The sequence below is a fragment of the Myotis lucifugus genome, unplaced genomic scaffold (assembly GCF_000147115.1).
Source record: "Myotis lucifugus unplaced genomic scaffold, Myoluc2.0 scaffold_231, whole genome shotgun sequence".
In the NCBI taxonomy this organism is placed as follows: Eukaryota; Metazoa; Chordata; class Mammalia; order Chiroptera; family Vespertilionidae; genus Myotis; species Myotis lucifugus.
In genome coordinates this window covers 145,948-170,457 of record NW_005871279.1, presented here as the reverse complement: position 1 = coordinate 170,457, position 24,510 = coordinate 145,948, and the positions used below count along the sequence as shown (strand labels likewise).

The 24,510-nt window shown below is 36.2% G+C and overlaps 1 protein-coding gene across 1 annotated transcript in view; it reads right to left on the bottom strand.

Moving 5' to 3' along the window:
• Positions 1-24,510, bottom strand: part of LOC102423914 (ephrin type-A receptor 6) — a gene marked incomplete at its 5' end in the record, with an annotated part of 354,481 nt that overhangs the window by 285,239 nt on the left and 44,732 nt on the right. Inside the window, one exon of the mRNA XM_023762099.1 lies at positions 17,659-17,821. Coding sequence (XP_023617867.1) covers positions 17,659-17,821 — 163 coding nt within the window. The remainder of the gene's footprint in view (positions 1-17,658; positions 17,822-24,510) is intronic.

Sequence of the window (24,510 nt, the reverse complement as noted above, 5' to 3'; positions counted from 1 at the left end):
TGGTTAACCACAAAATGTCATAGATGTCACTTATATTCCTTTTTAAAACACAATACTTACCAGATTGACTAATTCATGTGCTAAGTTCTTTTTTTTTTCTGGCAATGGAGGTGCTTATATCGAGCTTCAAGTAAGTTTTTCTATATTGCTTTCTTCTGTAGATTGACAAAAAGTATCTTTCTAATTGTTATTTTCCAAACTGAGCTTTGCCATTCTTTACCTGTTCTGATCTCCCAACTTCTACAGTATAAACTATGGGAAGTCTTAAGCTAAGGGTATGTATGCGGTTTCCTTAACTATCTTCCCAGTCATGGACCAAGGAGGATGCTCCATCCCTCCTTACATATGCAAGTCCTTGGGCCTTGGAGGCCTCTAGAGATCAGTGACCAAAGCAAAGGTAGAATTACCCCATCGATTTCTTATTTACTCACTCTACCTTTCTTTCCAGTAAAGTATTTCTCCCTCCATTTTAAAAGCATTGGTGACATGAACACAGTTTCATGTACAGAAGGTTTTGGTTTTTTTAAAATAAAAACTCATTAAATTTATCTTGCCTTATTCTATTAATAATAATCTCAAGGGTAATGTAAGTCTGATCATGAATCATATATTTTTACAACTTTTAAAAATACTGCTGAATTCAACTAAGAAATTGTAAAGGTACCTAACTGTAACAATGTGTGTTAATTGGGTATTTTACTGCATGTTTTTGGTTAATACAATTTGAAATATATCATCCCAGAGGACATTTAATCAGGAAGAGAGAGAGAAAATGACAAAGACAGCTAGCTAGTTATAAAAAGGTGCATGAAGCTCCTAAGATCTATAAATACAGTGAGAAATGAGTCTCTAATGGAAAAGAATTAGCTTTCAACGATTTAACAAGCATGTCAAACTCGTGGCCCGCAGGCCACATGCAGCCCACAACAAATATTTTTGTGGCCCAGCCAATATAATGATATGTAAGAAACATTTTAGTAAAAATTTCGTAACTTAATTTTTACAATATCCTGTTATACATAACTAGAGGCCCAGTGCATAAATTTGTGCACAGGTGGGGTCCGGCCGGCCAGGGGGAGGGGCTTCGGGAAGTTGGCTGGCCAGTCCTGCCTCCAAGTGTGGGGGACAATCGGGTGGGCTGGCCGGGGGAAGCCCCGCCCCTGGTCGAACTCCCGGTCAAGGAGACAATTTGCATATTTGCCTTTTTTTATATAGGATTATTAATAACAAACTACAATGTTTGCTAATGACTGATTACTATAATTGTGTTGCATTCATGTCCCTTTAAGCACCTTATATGCAGGCGCACCATTTCTCTCCACTGATACTAGCAGCAAATATTTTAGCAGCCAATTGCCACATCATTAGTCTTGTACTGACTTGTTTGGTGTGCGCAACAGGAAATATTTTGCTTTCGGAGAACAAGAAAAATAGATTTATTTGTGTTACGCTTATTGATTTGTACAGTTATTCAGTGTCTGATAAGTTAATGTTCAAGAAAAAATATTAATTTTTATTAAAATGTTCTATTATTTATTTTTTAAATATATTTTTATTGATTTCAGAGAGGAAGGGAGAGGGAGAGAAAGATTGAAACATTAATGATGAGAGAGAATAATGGATGGGCTGCCTCCTGCATGCTCCCTACTGGAGATCAAGCCCACAACCCAAGCATGTGCCCTTGACTGGAATCAAACCTGGGACCCTTCAGTCTGCAGGCTGACGCTCTATCCACTGAGCCAAACCAACTAGGACTAAAGTGTTCTATTATTTTATGTTAATGACTAGAGGCCCAGTGCATGAATTCATGCATGGGTGGGTACTGGTCGCCCACCCCAATGGGGGCTGATTGGGGCAGGGCTGGCGGGGGGAGTGGATGCGGGAGGTTGGCTGCCTGGCCATGCCCCTGATCGGGGTGGGGAGCTGGCTGGGGGAGGGGCTGCAGGGGCTGGCTGGGGAAGGGGCTGTGGGAGTTTGGGGGAGCCCATTGGGGTCCTGATCGGGCCAGTTGGCTACTGTAGTGCACATCATAGCGACCGGTCGTTACTTCGTTCTGGTCACTTGGCTTTTATATATAGAGATTACTCATTTATTTCAGCATTATTCTATAGAAATAAACCTACATTTCTATGAAAATTGAAGCTTTTATTTTTTTGTGGCCCACATACACTTAAACCTTGTTTATTTGGCCCGTGTTAGCCTTTGAGTTTGACATGCTTGATTTAGACTGATTCAAAAGGAATTATGAGCTGCAGTTCAGAACATGAGAGAAAAAAGAAGAATACACTTAAGGCAATTAGATAACTCCAAGTCTTTTTGGTATGTTCCCACTTGGTGCTTTTTTTTTTTTGCTAAGGAACTTGGATTAATTTGTGAAAGGATGGAGTAGCCCCCGTCAAGTCATTATGCAAGGTAAAAGTGTGATTTTATGAAAGTTCAATATTCTCAAAACTGTATCTGTCCCATAATTTGAAAAAGTAAAATCCTCCCTCAATCAAGATAGTCTGGCCTTATCACTTATAGAATAGTATAACTAATACCTATTCTGAGCCAAATATAATTTCCAATTTTAAGCTAAGCTTGATTTCTCTTTGGATTGCTTACTCCTGTGCAAATTGGTGGGAGAGTTATTTATTTAATTGTTAAAAAATTTATAGTGGGATAGGTAAACATAAGTCTTGTCATTTTTACTTAAAAACTGAAGAGGATTCACAGAAGGTACTGTAAGGGACATTCTTTTTTTGCTTTTTAAAATCTTTTTCTTCCTTCTTTATGGAGATGAGTGGCAGTTGATTCACAGTACAGGCTCCTTCAAAAATCATACTGTCCTAAGGGAGGAGGTCTTTCTCAGAAGAAGGGTAGTTATTGTTATAATAACAAGCACTTTCAGAGGCTTACACATGCCGCCTGCAGTCCTAGACACTTTCAATGTGTTAACTTTTAAATATTCACAACAATCGTATGAGATAGTACTATTGTCTCTACATTGTAGATGGTGAAACTGAGGCTGAGAGAGGTTAATTAGCTTGCCATGGTTATGTGGACAGAAGTGGTAGAATCAGACTTTTAGTAGAGACAGCCTCGTTCAACGTGTGAGTTTATAACCATTCTGCAATATTGTCTGTTGGCAGTGAGACCTTGATTGATTTAAGCATTTAAAAGAAAAGTGGCCCAATCCATAAATAATTTGGTTACAATAGAAATGGGAAGGACCATGGTTCTGGAGCCACAAAATGATGTGGTAATGGGACCGATGGAGGTTCCCTGACCTGCCTACTGTGCTGGTATCTCAGAAGTTCGAGTGTGGAGTGTCCTTGGCTGAATCCAGTTCTCCAGCGCTTAAGCTTTGGAGGCCAACTCATTTTGGGGAATCCCACTCACCTTTGTAAATCACCTATAAAAGTAAACTAACACCAAGACTAGCCAACTAGTCTTAAGGGTAAGCTTATAGGCATGAAGAATAAATGTCAAAGAAAAGAATCAGGCAATGACTTGATTACTATAATAGGATCTCTACATGCAAGAAGATAATAAGGAATATTGTTTTGTGTTTTAAAAACAATTTGGAAGTTGTATGATAGAATTTTAGGGTTGAAAATAAATACCAATAATGTCAGTATTAAAATCAACATTTCCGAGCTCTAACCACACGAGTATGTACTGGAAATTCTGCTTCGTACTTTACATGCATTGAATCATTCCGTACATATAAGAACACTAGAAAGTGGGTGGCATTCATATCCTCATTTTTTAAGATGTGGAAACTGAGGCACAGAGTGGTTAATTGACTCATCCAAAGTCTGACACCTACAAGTGATAGGGTCAAGATCTAACTCCAGGGTTAAGTCCAAAGCTTCAGTTTTTGACCAAAATTATTCTTCACTAGTTTTCTTTAGCTGTCTCTTTATTTCAGAGTATCTGCCAAATTGAATTACACAAATCAGTTGCTATCATGAAGGATTTCCTTGTTCTTTCTGCTTATTTATAGTCTTCCTTTTTTTCAAGGCCAAGTTTAAGGCCCTCCTCCATGAAGTGTTTGCCAGCGGCCTAGCTCGCAGTAATAATTAGGATTATAGTGATAATTAACGTTTAATGATCGCATTAGGAGGTAGGCACTCCCTATCCTCCTCCTCAGCCTCACACTTCTCCAGAGCACCTCTCATCGTCTGTCTTACATGGGGTTTCCTGGGACACAGATTCTGCAATGGAACTTTGCATGTAGCAGTTTTATTGAGGAGTCACCTCAGCATGGACAGGTGGGGGAGTGAGAGAACCAAAAATGAGGAAACGGAGCAGTTGAACTGTGAGATGGTAACTACAAAATCTCAGCAGACATCAGGGAGTTCTGAGCTGAGATGGCCCTTTTAAGTTGCCCTGAATGAACAATGAGACTAATCTTTGTACCACACATTGGCCAGTCTCAGAATCTGCCCGGCTCCTGGGGAGAGGGAATGACTGAGCACGCAGCTCTTCTTGAGCCAGAAATGTCTGGTAAACAATTCGGTAATGAGCCTTCAATGGCAGCACTCCCATCAGTGAAGAGAGTAAGTACCTGGGTCCTGAAGCGGGGATCTAGGTAACATCCCATCCCTCTGTAGCTTTTATTTGTTTGTTGTTTTCCTCTCTCCTCTCTAGAACGTATTCTCTAGTATATGAAGGGTCTTTGTCTATTTCTGCTGTGTCCATAGCAGGTAGAATAGCACTTAGTACAGAGTACAGACTGGGTTCTCAAAAATATTTTTTGGATGAATCAGTGTACACACAAATAAATACGTTTCCAGTTTACTGATGAGGACACTAAAGCCTAAACAGACTAAATTGCTTTTTGTAGGTCTTACTACATAGGGGGTGGCAGGGTGTGGTCTGGCCTAAGTCCTTAATCACTTCACTAGGAACTGTCCCGTTTTTAGAGCAAAGGAAGATAATTTAGCTCATTTCCTTTATTTTATTGAGAAAAAATTAATGTCTAGAATGAAGAATATTCATAAGCCAAAATACCAATTGAATCGTCTAATTGAATATATCATTTTGCCTTTACCTATTAGAACATACAACCAAGTAACCGAGCCTGAGACAAGCCCATGACATCTTTGTGTGGCAGAGTAGTCGGTGTCTCACATACCACCTTTACCTTTATGATCTCTAGATTCATGAAGTTTCCCAGATAACTGAATTTCTAGGACTTCTAAAACAGACCAATTATTGTAAAGAGTCTGAGATGGGATGGCTGAGCTCCAGTTCCTCAGGAGGCTCAGTGAGCAGGTTATTTTTCACTGTCTTGGAAGTCCAGAGACCAAATATGAACTGTCAAGGAGAAATATGCAGGCTTACATGCTGGCAGAGGGCAAGCATGTGTTAGAATTTAATAATTCCCAAGGTTCCAGCACCTTCAGTAGGTGAACCCTTAAGGCCAAAACTGTCTCTAGGGAATTTTGAAATTATGACAGCAATGGGTGTGACAATGAAAAAGATATTTGGAAGGTTTTATTTTTAGTGTGAATAAAATGAAGGTGAGGAAATAATTAGATGTGTTAGCAATGGTTCCAGAGCAGTCAGTTATGGGAAACTCACTCAGACTTCTTGCTTGTCTCCAAAACTACAGATAACTGGGAGAAAAGAAAAAAAAACTGAAAAAAAAGCTAAGAAAAAGAGAGAGAAGTTTTAGCCTCAGTAACAAGATAAGGGATGGCAGTGCATGGCCCCTGCCTAAGACTCCAGCTCTTTGTCTCATATTTCCTGTACCGAGATCATCACCCCCATCACTCCTTACCCCTACCTGCCCTTATCCTCTGAGGAAACTGCTGGGTCTCTGACTATAGTGTGCATCAGATCACGCAGAGGGCTTGTGCTAACAGAATGCTGGGACCCGCCCCAGACTTAGTAGGTCTGGGGTGGGGTCTGAAAATTTTCATTTCTAATATGTTGCTGATGGTTCTGGTACAGGGCCCACATTTTGAGAACCATGGATCTAGCCTTACTGGAATTCTTTCAATTACTAGAAAGTTCCATACTCTTTTTTATCTCTACACCTGCACCCATGCACCCATAAGAAAACAAAAGCTCCCCAATACTCTTACCCCACCCCCCATCTCACCTTCCATCCCCATCATTTTTATGGCCAACTTTTATTTAACTTTAAAGTCTCTTTTAATGTATCACTTCTTTTTATATTTTATTGATTTTTTTACAGAGAGGAAGGGAGAGAGATAGAGAGTTAGAAACATCGATGAGAGAGAAACATCGATCAGCTGCCTCCTGCACATCTCCTACTGGGGATGTGCCCACAACCAAGGTACATGCCCTTGACCGGAATAGAACCCGGGACCCTTCAGTCCGAAAGCCAACGCTCTATCCACTGAGCCAAACCGGTTTCGGCTAAAGTCTCTTTTAATGTATCACTTCTTTTTGGCAGCTTTTCTAGATGATAGTTTGGGTTTTTCTCCTTGTGTTCCCAGAAACATTACACACAATCCTTTATTATAATCTTGTTTAATTTTCTGAACCTCTCATTAGCTTTTGTGAGAGCAGGAAATAAGTTTATCCCTTGTATCTTTGAATCCCTAGGGCTTGCCTCTATATCTGGCCCATCCATTAATATTTTTTTTATTGAGTTAAGGATTAAATAAATAAACATAACATTCTTCTGCTTGTTTTCACCTTTGCTGCTTCTTTTCAAGTGCCCTTCACTTTCTCTCTCATTGTGTCAAATTCAGAACAAAATTTATATTAAATTTAGAAATAAACCCTGTTCACTTCCAAGGATAAGAACTCATGTAACAATATTAAAAACATTGCCAATTTTATTTTTTCATCTCAGAATGAGAACAGGATGTGTGTATAAACACAGAATATATGAATACACACACACACACACACACACACACACACATATATGCTAACTTCAGTAAGTAATATTGCAATGTTTACCTTTTACAAATATGCCAAAATTGATGTTGAAAAAAACATTTAGTCTTCTCTGGATTTGTATCCAGCAAATATAAGATAACGACTTAATTTAAAAATAACTGTAGTGCAATAGCATTTTTTAAAGGATGCTCAGTTTTTCAAAAGCATAAAAGAATATAAAATTCAGTTTGTGTGAATCAGCTATTTTATATCTGGTGGTAAAGTTGCCATATTCTGCAACTTTGCCTATCGTTACAGCACAGTAATGTGCTCACGCATGTCACACTCTGGTTTGTGCATACACAGCTAAATCTTTTAAAAGGCTCCTGCTATTTTGCCAAGGATTCTTGTTACTCAATTTAAATTCACTGAAATACTGTTTCTCTTGAAAAAGTAAAGTGTAATGCAACTTAATTCTCCTGCTTCTTAATTCTCCACACAGGCCTTGGTAGAACTGACTGGATGTATTTTATAAAATCTGTCCATTCAGTATTGTGGCTTCACAATGAGATATAGCAAAAACAGACACCTTGCATTGGGTTAGCACCAATTTTAAAGATGTGACATTATATAAATTAAAATTATTTTTATTTCATACTGTTCAAATAAAAATTCAAACTATGTCTATGTTTTTACACAGGCAGGTAATATTTAGTATTTATGTATTTTGTATAAAATACTTTTCATCTGATTTGGGCATTTTGACAACTCTTTCATTGAACTCTCAAATTTTCAGCTCTGGAAAATGACAAATTATGTGCATAGAATTCAATCGGAAATAGGAAGTGAAGCTGGGGACCAAGGCCCTGCTCTGCACCCTCCTGGCAGTCTGTAACTTCCCAAAGGACAATTCATCCCGGCACCATGATTTCTACCCTTTTCTTCTAAGAAGCTATGTATCTCCACTAGCAGCGCTCTACAGCTAGCTGGAACCCCCCTGCTACTTTACTAGTAAGACATGATTTCAGAAGTAACCACTGACCAACACAATACTCCGAATCCTGTCTTGAGTTTACTAGTAGTACATGGTTGTGCAACAGATGAAAGTGAAAGGTTAACCATAATTAAGAATCACACCAGCAGTTATGAATAGACTTCATATGATTATATTGAGATTAGGTTTTCTTCACTTCGGCCTTGATGCTTTTCTGACAACTAAAATATGCTGTTAAAAAAAAACACTTCAAAATTATAAGTCAATAAAGCTGATTTGTGTCGTCTTGAGACAGCTCTAAATCCTCAAGTACTAATATGTTTTTCCCTAAATTTGGAGCAATTGAAATGTCTAAGAAACATTTTTGCTCCCTAGAAGAATTCAAGGTTGTAAAGTCAAACAGTTTGACAGAAAAATTCAGGCAATTTATATGATGGCTGATAGAAATAAACCTATCTCATTTCAAATCAAGTCAATTTAAAATTAGACTTTGAGAATGACATAAATAAGGAATTCTTATAAGAGTCTCTAGTGTGGTTTAGTGGTGAGTTTCTTCAAGACAGAGAACATAAATTATTTAACTTTGTGGGTTTTTTTTTCTCCAGCTTTATTGAGGTATAATTGACAAATAATAACTATATATATTTATGGTGTACAACCTAATGTTTTGATAAAAATATTCATTGTAGAATTATTATCACAAACTAACATATCTATCACCTTACATAGTCATTTGTGTGTGTGTGTGTGTGTGTGTATGGTGAGACATTTGAGACCTACTCTCTTATCAAATTTCAAGTATACAATATAGTATTAAATATAGTCACAATACTTTACATTAGATTTCTAGAATTTATTCATCCTACATAATTAAATCTTTGTATCCTTCAATCAGCATTCAGCATATTGCTATTAATACATGCACAAAATAAACAAATAAAAGCAACATACTGAACATTTATAGGTAGAATAATAAAATATATATAATTTGTTTGAAACAGATGTACATTCATTGAATATTTACTGGATAACATTAATTCATTGATATTCATTGAATGTCTTCCAATTGTTAGACACATGCAAAGCAATGTTGGAGGTTCATAAATGAATAAGAAATGGTTCCTTATCTCAAAAAAACTTCCAATCAAGTGATAAGGGCTTATATCCCAAAGAAATCATATTTTTGTATATGTTGCTATGTATCACTGGCATAAAATAAACCTACATTCTGTTTTAAGAAGTAGATCCACTGCTGTCTGTTAGTTCCCTTTTAGATATGAGCCAAATTATAACACTGCACTTGATGTGCACATGTTACAAGTCTAAATGCCTGTTAATAGTTAATGATTTTCTTTCCAGATCATTTAGCAACATTATGATCTTTAATATTTTTCATATTAAAGACTTCAATCTGTCTTGCAGTACACAAACCTGGTTTCCATCATTTAAATCTTTATTTGAAACAGACAAAACTGAAGTGAAATATTTTTTTTTGTCAATGCAAAAAAAAGGAGACTTCCATTTTCTATACAAATAATTACTCTTCATCAAATCCCTGCACAGGTAGGTAATCAGACTAACTGCATAATTTACCCCTTTAGAGTGTAATACTGGGTCTACTACATGTGCATTAATCCAGAAATCTGCATTAAAACACCCATAGTTTTCTGAACATCGTGCATGATGATTTATGAATAATTATAGTCTTCTGAAAAATATGTGTGTATATTCAAACACCCATTATTTTGAGAAGAAATATAATTTGTTAAGGGAGAGTAAAGAATTGGAGGTAAGAATAAAAATTACTCATGAAGAAAATTAGAAGTAATGACCAAGCTGAATAAGAAAAGTAAAAACAATGAATGGATAGAAAGGGAACTTCCTGGTTCTGAGCATTAGTATGAAAAGGGCCTGATGTCATGATATCCCCATTTCAACACTTACTAGCTGTGGGAAACTGGTAAGTTACTGAACGTCTTTGTGCTTCACTTTTCTGATCCATAGAATGGTTAAATGCCTTAGTTGCCCTAAAGAATAGAACAGTGCTTGAATCATAATTAGAACTCAATAAATATTATCTGTTATTATGAAACCTCGATGTTAGAAGTTACACTAAACTTCTATCACCACCTTCTAAATAAAAACAGGGGTTTCCCTTATGACATGCTGAACAACTATACACCACTAAACTTCTATCACTTTTATTTTCTAAATAAAAACAGGGGTTTCCCTTATGACATGCTGAACAAGTATCCTACTAGCTTCAGCACAAATTCTTATGAAGGTTCTTTATTACCTCACAAGGTGGGCTAATTTATATTCAAACAATCTAACAGCTAGAAAATCCCTCTTTCCTATTGATGTTTGCATTTAGATGGCTATGGCTGACAACATTGAAAGTATGCTATTGACTACAGATTATTTGAGATTAAAGTCTTATGTTCTGGAATTCATTCTCCTCTAGGTAGACTCATAAATATGAAATCTGCCCCCTGCTTGATTAATTAACTTTTTTTATTACTCCATCAGGGTCAGCTGTTCCTCTTTATGCTTCATGCTTCACTATTAATAATTATTTCAAATTTTCTGACTGCTGCTAATAATTATCTAGCTAATTTCACCTTAAGTAATTGAAGCAGTACAGATTGTATTTCCACCAATAGACTGGATCAAACATAGAGACATTAAAAAAAGACATTAAAGAGGAAAATATGTTAAATAACAACAAAAATGTCATTAAACTCTACCTAAAATGCCCCCAAATTTTAGAATTAACAATTAATTTATATTAAGATTGCATGCATCATGTTTCTAGATGACTCAAGCCAGTTACATCTTGTTACCCAAAACAAAGCAAGCAACATTGCTTATCTGTGGCAAATAAAAATATCTGATTCTTTCTTCTCAGACCGGTAGGCAACATGCCATTTTTCATATTTTAGGTTTTGGAAAATTATATGTTCTTTATTTATTTGATTAAATGCATATTGAAAACTAATTATGTGCAAGAAATCTTTTGAGACACAAAGATAAATAGGCTATAGTCCTTGACCTCAAATTGCTAACAATTTAGTAAAGAATAAAGCCCTTGCACAATAAAACACTACAGACAGCCTGTGGGAAGATTGATGCTCTCTTAGACTGATTGAGAACACTTCAGGAAAGGCGGGCAGTGTGTGAGCTGGACTAACCGTTTGTGATGTGATAGGTTTCTGAATATACCAGTTGGAAATCATAAAAGAAGCTTAGAAATAAAGATTAAGAAAAATTTTTGGCCCAGCCAGCATGGCTCAGTGGTTGAGCATCAATCTATGAACCAGAAGGTCACAGTTTGATTCCTGGTCAGGGCACATGCCCAGGTTGCAGGCTTAATCCCCGGTGGGGGTGTGCAGAAGGCAGCTGATCAATGACTCTCTTTCATCGTTGATGTTTCTATCTCTCTCTCCCTCTCCCTTCCTTTATGAAATCAATAAAACTATTTTTTTTAAAGAATTTTATTTTGTATAAAGCATCCATACATCTCCCAGAGTATATGCTAACTAGAGAGAACTAGGGCAGGAATGATGTCAATTTGGATTGGACTGAAGGAGGACTTGAATATTTGTTGAGAAATTAACATTGTATTCAGTAGAAAATACACAATGATTTGGAGTTTTTAAGTATGCAAAGTGGAGTATAAATAAATTAGCCAAATGGAGACCTAATATAAGCCAAACCAATGGACACGGACAACAGGGGGATGAGAGCATGAGTGGGGGGTGGCAGGTTGGGGGTTAATGGGGGGATGAGGACACATTTGTAATACCTTAACCAATAAAGAATTTTTTTAAAAAAGAATAGATAATGAAACAAAAACTACAGGTACAATTTGCTCCTTAATTTTCGGGATAATTTCCCACCTACAAATTGTTAAAATTAATCAAATTGTTTAAATATGAAACCATAGTAAAAATCGCTAAATATTATAAATGTTTTTAAAAAGTAATTGATTAAATTCATTTATTTGTATCCACATAGCTTTTTTTGTATAATTGTGTAAGACATGGCATGAGATTCTATTTTGAAATACTGTGATTCAGTAGCTTACAGTTTGGGTACTTTATGGTGATCATGATGATTTTTGTGTGGTTATTTATTTTATGTGATGTAAATCTAGTCTATAGTTACCACTTTTATAGGTACCACAAATCTAGTCTACAGTTACATTTGAAAAACACATTTTCAAATGTTGACATATGTGGCTTTTGTGCTACAAAATGCTTTATGTAGCCTACAGGTGAAAACCTAAATTTACATGTTGTTAAAATTTAATGTATAATTAATCTTTCCAGAGAAAGAAATGCATTGCTTATTTGCTGACAATGTATTTCTCCAGGGTCATTTGGATAACCATTAGGCAATGAAAGAGGTAAATTGCTAATTATTATGTGTAAAATTCCAGTTTTCTTTTAAAAAATTGGTTTTAAGCTATATATTCTACTCCTTTTTGATAGCTTCACAAGCTCTTCTCCAGTATTTAAGTGAAATGTTCAAGTTGTCTGCAGTCTAACAGGATATATTTTATTTTGGTTTTGAAAATGCATACATAAAATTATTTTCTCTTAGTCTAAAATACATTTGAATCCTACGTAATAAAAGCCTAATATGCTAAGTGTCTGGTCGTCTGGTCATCCGTTCAACCAATCAAAGCATAATATGCTAATGATATGCTAAGGCCGCTCAACCGTTCACTATGATGTTCACTGACCACCGGGGGGCAGATGCTCAGACCGGTAGGTTAGCTTGCTGCTAGGGTCCAGCTGATCAGGACTGAGCAAGATGGGCCAGACATGCCCTGGAGCCCTCCTGCAGTCCTTTCCCGGCTGGCCAACCTCCCATGTCCTTCCCCGGCCCATGCACCGGTGGGGTCCCTTGGCCTGGCTTGCGCCCTCTCACAATCTGGGCTGAGGGACCCCCCATCCTAGTGCACAAATTTTGTGCACTGGGCCTCTAGTATTAGATAAATCTGGTGGTGTTTTAAGTAAGAACAAACATTTGACTTCCTTCTCTGTAAATTATTTGTATTACTTTTTAAAATATGTGGGGTGTAATTTCAATAGGTTATTAAAGATTAAATCAAATATATTTTAAGCACTTTATAAGAATATGGATATTATTTGCTTTGTAGATAACTTTTTAACTTTAATTCTCATCTTTTTCTTCATTGGACAAAAGTTCATTTTCTCCAGCAAATAAGAAGAGAAATAACAAATATGAAGCTATTAAAATTTCTTGTTTTTTTCATCCTTTTAGTCCAAAAAGCGCTGTATTGAACATATGTATGTGTGTGTTTGATACTTTGTGGCATAATATGAATTTTATTTTCATTTTGCAAAAATTCTTATATTAGACAGCTCCTAACTACCACTTATCTTCCATCTATCTTTCATGAATATCCACATAGAATATTTATATATTCTTATTTTCTTACTACTGATTGTGTAGTTAACTGTTATTTGATAAATTTATTCCAGGGAATCAATTATAGTACCTAATATAAAGGCTAGTACATATTAAGCACTCAAGGAATGCTGTCAGTGGACATAATATTTAGCTATATCCTCAGAACAGTGAGAGATTAGCAAACATATGAAATATCAGCATTGAAACACAGAAAGTCTTTTGTGACTATAGATAAGTGAATATCTATCATCTATCTATCTGTCTATCAATCATCTACCTACCTACCTACCTACCTACCTCCCTACTTACCTACCTATGCATCTATCTTCCTATACCTATCTCCATTTATACTACCGAAATGAGGTTGTTCTATAGACTTAGTGAGAAAGGAAACCAATAGCACTAAAGCGACTTTTTAAATAATGCTCACAGTCATAGTAATTAGTAACCTTTACATTGTTAGCTGGTTTTCATTAGCATATTCTGACTCTGGAAATAAATCCAACCACTGGTCTAAAAGAACAAGAGAAGTCACCATAGTGACACCACAATATCACTATGTTTGTAGAGCACAAGTGTTAAGAACATGATGAATTTGAAAAGAAATTATTTCATATTCTATGATATTGTCTTACTTGTTATGAGCAAACTAAAAGTTGAACCAAGCAAAATAGGTATGGCTAAGAGAATTAAATTGTAAACTACTTCATTTTGCTTAATTTAAAAAAATTGAACCAGGCCATTAAATGAGAGAGTACCTAAACTCTTCTCCCCAACTCACACCCCATCTCTAGGCATATATATATACTAGTGGCCCAGTGCATGAAATTTGTGCATGGGGGGGTGTCCCTCAGCCTGGCCTGCACCCTCTCCAATCTGGGACCCCTCGGGGGATGTCTGACTGCCGGTTTAGGCCCGATCCCTAGGATCGGGCCTAAACCGGCAGTTGGACATCTCTCTCGCAATCCGGGACCACTGGCTCCTAACCACTCACCTGCCTGCCTGCCTGATCGCCCCTAACTACTCTGCCTGTTGGCCTGCTTGACCCCAACTGCCCCCAACTGCTGGCCTGATTGCCCCCAACTTCCCCCAACTGCTGGCCTGATTGGCCCTAACTGCCCCCCACTGCTGGCCTGCTCACCCCCAACTGCTCCCCCTGCTGGCCTGATCACCCCCAACTGCCCTCCCCTCCTGGCCTGATCGCCCCTAACCACCTCTGCCTCAGCCCTGCCACCATGGCTTTGTCCGGAAGGACATCCAGAAGGTCTCCCAGTCTAATTAGCATATTACCCTTTTATTAGTATATATATATATATATATATATATATATATGTGTGCGTGTGGTGTGTATATATATATATATATATATATATATATATATATATATATGGTTAGCTAAGTAAACAGAATACACACGAGATAACATAATAATAAAGTTGATATTACAATGTTTGAGAAACAAAGCAATAAAAATTTAAAGATGAGCTAGGAGGGTATGAAGAGAAAAAGACTGATGTAGTAGATTGGACCTATAGTAAATTACTATGAATTTATAGTAAACCTATCCATATCCTACTATGACATTATTCATTGAAATTCTCTTCTGGATATAAACAGCACGCTTTGAAAATGAAATTTAAAGCAAACCAGATAAAAAGTGATCCTTTAAATGACTTTGCCTTAGGCTGCAAATGGACTTGGGAGCCATTCTATGTTCCCAAACTCCAGGTTTAGACAAACATTTTTCAGATACTTCTCAGACACTCTGTCTCTTCCAGGTTCTAATAAAAGTCACTTTCATGACATTTATAAATCAGTAATTAGAAAGTGGCTTTTGCTGTCTGCTACTGACTTTATCAGATGGTTCTAGGGTTCTAATCCTTCACATCTACTGATTGGTTATCATATTTGGGGAAAGCTACTTAAGTTTCTAAAAATAAATATAATCTTGTCAGAATTAATATGGTAATTTGTGCAAATTGTTCAGCATAGTCTACACCTGTTACTGGTCACGTTACTGCCTGATTAAATTCCTTCTATGGTTCCTCAATGTCTTCATAAGACCCAATATCCTTAATATGGCCAGAAAAGTGCCTGCATTTTAGCCCCCGTATAAATAACTCTCCACCTTTAGCTCCTACCATTTTGCCTTCCATGTCTCTTCACTGTAACCATTCCAAATTATTTGTTCTTCTTTAATTTTTCATGCTGTCTCAGGCCTTAGTACTCTTGCTATTTCTTTACTACTCCACTTTCAGGAATGAGCCCTCATTTCTCATCCTCCAGGAACCTTTCATGACCATTTGTGCTGAACTAGGGCCACTTCTCTATGCCTCATATCACCTTTTACCTAACTCTATGGTAGTACATGTCATACAATACTGCATTTTTCATTTTCCTTTCACAAATCTAAACTATAAATTATGTGAAGGCAATAGCTCTTATTATTATTTTTATCCCCAGAACTTCACTCAGAGAATGGCACACATGTAAGTGTCCTCTACATTTTTTGCCAAAAGAATAAATATTGCACTGGGTCATTGGTGAGTATAGGACTTTTCAGCTAAGGAATTTCAAAGTATTTTCTTTTATATAACATCTAAAAGTATGAGTTGAAATTTAGAATTAAAACCAAATCAAATTAAGATCAGACCTTATTGTTTTCTTATTAACTGGATTGCCTTGTCTAGAAGTGCCAGATGAACACAAATGACTTACTTAGCTTTAGGCCTATGAGTTTGTCTGAGAGTGTACTTCTAACTCAATGAAATAATATTCAAAATGTCATACTTTTGAGAAGTTAGGTTAATTTCTTCCTATGTAAAATAAAGTAAGAGAACTGGGTGCAGGGAGGAAATAGATATAGCTGTGATAGGACAATGATGAGACTTTTCCCTGGAGCAAACTTGCCTTGAGTTGCATCCTTGGCTTTGTACCTAGCCTAAGTCTTGACATGTGGTCAGAAAAAAATAGTCAACAGAACATAGCAGGAACACTTCTTTGGGTATTTTAATATTGCTTTTTATTATGGAGCTATGCTTTATGATAATTACACTCTTGTCCCAATAATTTCTAGCTTGAAAAGACAATAGTCTCCAGCAGAATTATAAATAACTATCACTGATATTAAACATCCAGGCCATAAGTATTCTTTTTACTCATTGGTTTACTCTCCCAACACTGTGTTCCCTCTTAATTAAACAAGTCAGTGCTTTTTTCACTCTTTCGTTAGATATAGTTGTACCAAAGAATTTCTTATGGATCAGTATTGTTCATCAGCATAAAAATAACAAACAAAACATTTGCTCCATCACAGAATTTGAAACCCAAGTAGCTTCACTTTGAGGAAGTGATAAACTAGAGAAAAAATGTAGCCTAATTAGTGGTCTTACCATTAGCATTATTAATAATTCAAATGAAAGGACTTGGCAAGATAATGGAGCAATTAAGAGTACAGACCACCTCCCTAAAATATTAGCTTAGTTTCTTGAATCTAAACAAATGGCTCAATTTCTCTAGGCTTTTGTTTTCTCACAAGTTAATTTAGGAAAATAATACTTGTCTCTTTGAAGGGTGAAAAGTTTAAATGAGATAATACATGTAAATACCTCACATCATTTCTGGTATTTTTAGAGGCTCAATAAATGGTAGCTATTACTGCCATTATTCATAAAGAATTTTATAATAAATTCTCTATTTTTGAGTTCTTATCAATGATGACTAGATAGACATTTTTCTAATCAGGAACATTGCAAGAGCCACCCATATACAAAGAGAGCAATAAGATGAATATTAAAGCCCAAAAAAGAATTCAGTGGTGGAGGTGGGCTTAGAATGAGTAAGACATTTCAACACATACGTTATGTGATGTTGAAATACCTCAGTCCCTCATCTCCCATTTTGGTTGTCAGTGAGTTGGGGCTATGGAACTAATTTGAATTTCTAATTAAGCCCATGCTTCTACATTTAAACTTATAATGTGCATTTCAATGGTGTAACTGAGATAAGCCAAAGCTGCAAAATATTGAAATAACTCCTAAAATCATTTTCTCATGGCTTTATTCTCTCCCAAGTTTTCACTAGCCTCATATTATGATGCCAACACTGAAGACCATTTAGGCTAACCACCTACTGAGAATCAGTGTTATAGTGTAAGTGATGAATTCTGCATGAAGAGACATATTGGGGTCATATTACATGGATAACAGTAAAACTTTAACCGATATGGCCATATGACGATTTGCATGAACAGAATCCTGTTTGATAAGACTATTAAAATTTTGAGACATTAGATTTTTAACTATCAGGATATTAGATTTTCACTATTGGAATGGTACTAAATGAACATCTTACTCTATACCTTGTGTGAAACTTACTTTCATCTCCTGTTTCAAATTCAAACTTCTGACTGTAGCCACTGTATCCTGCTGTAGTCCTCACTCGGATATGGAATATGTACTTGGTGGCTGGCTTGAGACCTGTAATGATGACACTGGGGGCCTTGGACCTCGTGGAGGAGTAGGTGAGCTGCTCATGCTCCTAGGGACAGAAAAGAAGAAAATGCAAATGATTCAGTTATTCTAATTTTTCCTAGATGCATACAAAGTTAAGCTGAGGAATTATGCCCAGAATATCAAAAGTGTTGATTAAAAAGAGGTGTAATTACGGTTTTCCATAATTTAGCACTTAGTTATTTATCATTAGGATACATATGATATGGTCTTGATTTGGAAATTTATTAAGAAGGATGATTAATCTTATATAAACTTCACTTGTGTTCTCAGTGATTTGGATTTTTGACCCAACTCTGAGGCATGGTGGTGTGAGAGCATGTTTACACAGAATGGCAGCTGCATCTTGAGCAAACTGGGCACATCAGATCAGACCACACCAGCAGAGAGCCAGGAGTGAGGGTGGGAGAAGTCAAGTACTCGCTATTCACTTCTACCCGCAGGTAGTGCCAAAATGCCGGCGCTATCCGTGGGTAGACCTGTGGGTGAAAGGAAACATAAATTAATTGCTTTTTAAAGTTCAAAATCTTTTATCCCAAATCAATTGCTTGGTCCTGAAACTCAGTGATTCCCCAGTACTAACAACTCAAGTTGAGTCAACTGAAAACATGAAACCATAAATGTGAGAGCGAATTGACTCCTGTCCCAGACACCACAGTTTATTTTTAAAGATGTACAAGTTACATAGTGATTGTAAGATAGATTTAAATATAGTGTGCTCCCGAAGGAGCATCGAAGACATAGGAAGGTATGAAAGGTTTACCACACTTTTGGAATCATAGGCAGGCCTGGAGGCTTGGTTCCCAGTCACCTGCAGTTAACTGCCAAACTACATCTCCTCACTAACAGCAGATTATAATTCTATCTATAATATACCCATCAAAATTTAGCCTTTTTCTAAAAATCTCTTGTTCAGGAGATCTTCCAAACTAACAAATGAAGTTATAAAAATCTACACACATGTAAAATGTATCAAACTGCATTTTTATTTGCTTGTGATGCTTTAAGATTTAGAACTATGAAAATTCTTTCCCTTAAGCTACTTTTGAGAAAAAAAAATCCTCATCTTAAAGATCATTTAAAATTTTTATGGCTTTATTTGTCAGAATCTTATATGCCACATGGTTATTCTGTGTCTAGCTGAGGAATTGAATTTGCCCTATACCCCCAATAATAGATCTGTTTATTAGCATGAAGTACAAAGAAAATATGAGTTAATAACAGCAAATTTTAAATAAAAAGACAAAACAGACAAATGTAAACTTATCTCTAGGTAGTTTTGAGATTAGAAAGTAAATAAATATCCACCTAGCATAAAATCCAAGGAAATAAAATCTATAAAAACATTGATGGCAGCAATCATCTGCTAAGGCAGTGGTCGGCAAACTCATTAGTCAACAGAGCCAAATATCAACAGTACAACGATTGAAATTTCTTTTGAGAGCCAAATTTTTTAAACTTAAACTATATTTTTAAACTTAAACTATATAGGTTGGTACATTGTTATTAACTTAATTAGGGTACTCCTAAGGCTTAGGAAGAGCCACACTCAAGGGGCCAAAGAGCCTACCACTGGGCTTACAGAAGGATTTTCTAAAATCAAGGCTTTTATAAGTTGGGGTATAAAACCCATATTGCTGAAAAAAATGTGTACTAGTAGAAGAGATAATATAATTTCTGGTGAAATTTTCAAAACGTTTTGGATTTTTTCAGTCTCACATACAAGAAGAAAAGATTCCACCTTTCACAAAATTTTCTGCAACATAAGAGTTATGGTGTATTCTGAAGTGATGACTGAGAGAAGAATTTTAAAGCATGGAAAAAAGAATTTAGTCTTATCCCCATAGAGAGAAGAGAAGATACAAACGCAAAAATTTGCTCTTGGAATGGCCCCATAATGATCTGTTATGTCTTTGTCGCTTCACCAAAACATAGGGGAATAGTAATTTCTTACTTAGTAAAGTTTCAGGGAGTAAAGGACACCTTTTGCAAACAGCTTTTTGCATTCCTGCTGTTAGATACAAAAGTGCATTTGTAGCTACATCCCTGGAATAAAAATCCTCAGGTAGGAAGTGTGCCTATCTGGTTCCTCAGCCTAAATCACAGGAGTGTGGTGGCTGCTGCCTTGTCTTACCTCTTGCTACCTGTGAGCATGCTGAGGAGGGGGCTCAGAAAGCAGCAGGCCCCAAAGTTCCTCTTCCCAGTGCATAGCTGCCCTCTCTCCTCCTGGGGTTTCCAAGCTCCTGGGAAACCAAATTAGCACTTACCCATGACAAACACAGGCACTACTGTCTCAGGATTTAGGCTAATTGACTTGTTGCTGACACATCAACTCCAGTTCAATGTAACTGTTACCAGGTAGAGACTACGCTTTGCCACAGAGCCACCCAGATCTCTTTATTCATCCTGGCAGACTGAATTCAGAACATGCTCGCACAGGGTGTGAGTCTTTCTGGAGTTTGCCGTGATGGAATTGCTAGTTGTATGGCACGTGCACCTTCAACTTTGCTAGGTAATACATTTTACTGTTCATAAAACTCTCTTGTATGTTTTTCATGTTTGTTAAATCCATAGTAAAATCCTCTGCTCAGTCTTAATATTATTTTTTTTTGTATTTTTTTCTTTGTCAAGCTTTCTAGAGGTTTGAATCAACTTTTGGCTTTGTTTAGCTCTCTGATTATTTCTCTATTTTCTACTACTTTTAATATCTGTTCTTACTATAAATTATTTTCTTACTTCTTTGTATCTCCCTTTTGTTAATTATGCTGTCTTCTAACTTCTTGTGTTTCACGCTTAACTCATTAGTTTTCAGTACAGTGGACCCTTGAACAACATGAGTTTGAACAGGGCAGGACCTCTTATACTTGGATGTTTTCAATAAATATACAGTCAGCCTTCATATCCTGGTTTTTGCAACTATGGGTTAAACCAAACATGGATTGAAAATAGTATTTTTGATCTGTGGTTTGGGATCCTTGGAGTTAGGGGCCTACAGGATACATTGTTCTAGAGCATTTTAAATAAAGGACTTTGAGTAACTGCGGATTTTGGTATGTATGAGATCCTGGAACCAGTTACCCCTGGATACCAAGGAATGACTATAATTAAGTTTTTGGAGAGTCAAATATGCGAATTTTCTACTGCCCAAGGGTCAGCATCTCAAAATCCCACCTTGTTTAAGGGTCAAATGTGTGCATTTTCAAATACATAATATAAATCTACAAATTCAAAATACTGCACTGCTTATACTCCATTAAGTTTTTATATATTATTAATATTATTAATAATTTCTAAGAATTTATTTATTTCCAAAAATCTATGATTTTTAATTTTTTTTGTGGCAGACCCAGGATTATTATTTGCACAGGTTTATGAGTCAAGGCAGGTTGTCAAGCAGTAAGTAAATGGCATAAAGTGACGCTCCAAAGGCATAACCTCATGGGTTGCAAAACACACTAGCCTGTGGGTAGAACAGTGGGTGCTCATTCCTGAGAGCACTGCTGGTCTTCTGCATTAATGCGTGTTGAAAGTGAAATAGCTTGTATTACCTCTCCTTGGATAACACAGATCATAACATTAATTATGGATAAAAAATTTAGTAACAATGCACTTTAATATACTGTTATCTATATTATTTCCTAAAATAAATACATATACAATTCCTATATATGAATCCACGTATATTAAAAAATAGTTGAGAAGCTAACAGTATGAACATAGGGCATTGTTAAGTAGGAGACACATGTATTGTTGTCTAGAGATGTTCACCTTTTCTTATGGTTCTCTTCCTGGGGGCAGATTCTGCAGTTTAATTTCTTTGCTCCTTCCCAGCTGATAGAAATGGAGGCTTTTCTGGGAGTCTAATCTGTCACATTGAACCTTTCTTTTACCTAGAATTCTGAACCTAGCTTTATCTCTGTCAGTGTCAACTCTTCACAGTAACTAAAAGAGATTCTCTTACTAGAGTCTGGGCCCTGTTAGCATTCGATCTGAAACTGTAACAATGAAGAGAAAGGCTCAGATTCCCAGTTTTTATGGCTGTTTCTGGCTAAAATGAGAGGAAACATGGCATATATAAAAAGGCAGCATGTAGAGAATCCTGGATTGGAATTACCTTTTTTTGTCTTGATCTTGGTTCTAGTTCTATTATTTACTTTGCTAAATCACCTTCAAGACTTTGATTTACTCGTATAGAAAATTCATTTATTTCACACACATTCATTGAATGTTTACTATGTGTAAGATTCTAGGGTACTCTAGTAGATTTTGCTTACATAATCACCAAAATTCTACCTAAGCAATTAAATTCTATATTTTTATGTGAGAAATACAAGTTTCCTCTCCTCTGCTGTGATTCATTCTTATCACTCCTATCTTACTCTCTTGAGTTTACCATTCTCAGTTATGGAAGTAGATTCAACAGGTACGCATAGTGGTCATCTCTTAGCTGGTTTTCTTTCTCTTAAAGTCTTTGGGTCCAGTGGAATTTCTATAATGTATTACCTCTTTGTTTTATATTTTTAATTTTAAATTAATAGGATCATATATATTATTAAAATTATGTTGTAGCCTTTTTTTTCTTTTTCTTTGTTTTAAAATATATTTTTATTTATTTCAGAGAGGAAGGGAGAGAAGGCCGCAATCCAGGCATGTGCCCTGACCAGGAATCAAACTAGGAACTCCTGGTTCATAGGTCAACGCTCAACCACTGAGCCACACCAGCTGAGCTGTAACCTTTTTTTCTACAGATATATATATATATATATATATATATATATATATATATATATATATATCAGCAATCATAACAATGATGATTTATGCAATGCTTTACAACTTATTAGTTATTTTCACACACATTCTTTATCTAATACAATAATCATCCTGTGAAGCAAAAAGAATTGGTAATATTTTTATTCTCACTTAGTATATGATGAAACTTGTCCAGAAAGAATAAGTAACTTACCAAAGCAAGTCATATAACTAATCAGTGGCTTCCATTCAAGTTGTGCTTTTTCACTATACTCAGTTTAGGAAGGTATGTCCAGGGCAAGTATACGTATACATTAGACTTTGAGTCAAGGTCATTTATTTAATACTTTGTGTTCTTGGCCAGCTAATCAATAGAAATAACTTTACATTTAAGATATCCTGTGAACCATAGAGTAATGATTTGATGGCATTAAAATACTTTTATATAAATAGCTCCTCAATGGCAGAAGCAATTTTCAACACGAATTTCAACTAGTTATTTCAAACATAATATTATTTTCTACTATGGTTAACACTTCCAATAATTCTGCTTTTATTTTTATTCTTTTGATATTATATTATATGGACAGATTCTAGGAAACCAGGTGGGCTTAATATAACTCACCCAATCTTTCATGGAACATGAAATGGTTAGAGTTGGGAATGGAATTTGTTTGATGAAGTCCAGGAGTGTCTTTTAGAACTTTAGATGTATAAAGGTAACCTGCACGGCCTTATTCACAGAACAGTACTAAGAGGACAATTAAAGGATTGTTGGATTTTTCTTTTTAAATATATTTTTATTGATTTCAGAGAGGAAGTGAGAGGGAGAGAAACATCGATGATGAAAAAGAACCATTGATTGGGTGCCTCTTGTACGTCCCCTATGGGGGATCCCGCAACCCAGCCATGTGCCCCGACCGGGAATCCAACCGAGACCTCCAGATTCACAGGTTGACACTCAACCACTCAGCCACGCTGGCTGGGCTGGATTTTTCTTTATCCTTTTAAGTCATTCCAAGTTAAAATAAACAGTATGTGAAAGTGCCATTAAAATTAGCACTCTACTACCACAAACATTTTTTTTTTTTAAGCCATGTCCTAATGAAGTTCTTGTTTTACTGGCTAGGAGACTGAAACTACAGATTCCTGAGAAAACAATATAATATTGAACACAGACATAAATGACATTTGTTGGATGCGTAGACAGTGTTTAATAAATGTCTATTAATTGATATCCACAAAGGAATACTTGGATTATTTAACATAGGGGATATTTGGTGCAGCCCTGGTCACATGTCATCAGGAGCTGGACTACTAAACCTGTTGCTCCAATGTAGGAGCACAAATGGGAAGGTTTGCAGCTCACACTGATTCTTCTGCATCCAGATCTAAGTTAACAACACCGTCAGGGGAAGATGGCACTGTCCCCAACAAAGCTGATTGCCCAGAGATAAAAGCAAGCTAGAATAATTAGAGATTTCTTCTCCAATGAAATGGAATCCACAATGAAGAGATACAGAAAGAGAAACTGTATTGAGGTTAAATAACCTCATCTTTCTTGGTTGTTGCTTTACTGAACCTGGGATGGTCTGCTCTGCCTTGGATTCTACATTCTGACATCCTTAAATAATCATTGGGGTTGGGTTCTGTCATTGGTTACCAGGAGAGTTGCTTTTGTTTCTCACATTCATCTAAATACACAGACGGAGATTTTAATTTGAGGAGAGAAGGGGTTAAGAAGCTAATTGGTAGGTTGTTCTAACCTATTAGGTGAAGTGTTCTGAAATATTTTTCTTAGGTAAAAAATGGCTACTTTTATAATAAAAAAAAGACAAATTATGCAAAAGTAAGAAAAATGTAGAAGTAGACATTCTAGGTACACAACTACTTTCTGACTGCACTTTTGGAGAAGTGCCATTTAGTATCCCATGGCTATAATTTACTACAATCAACTCTTGATTA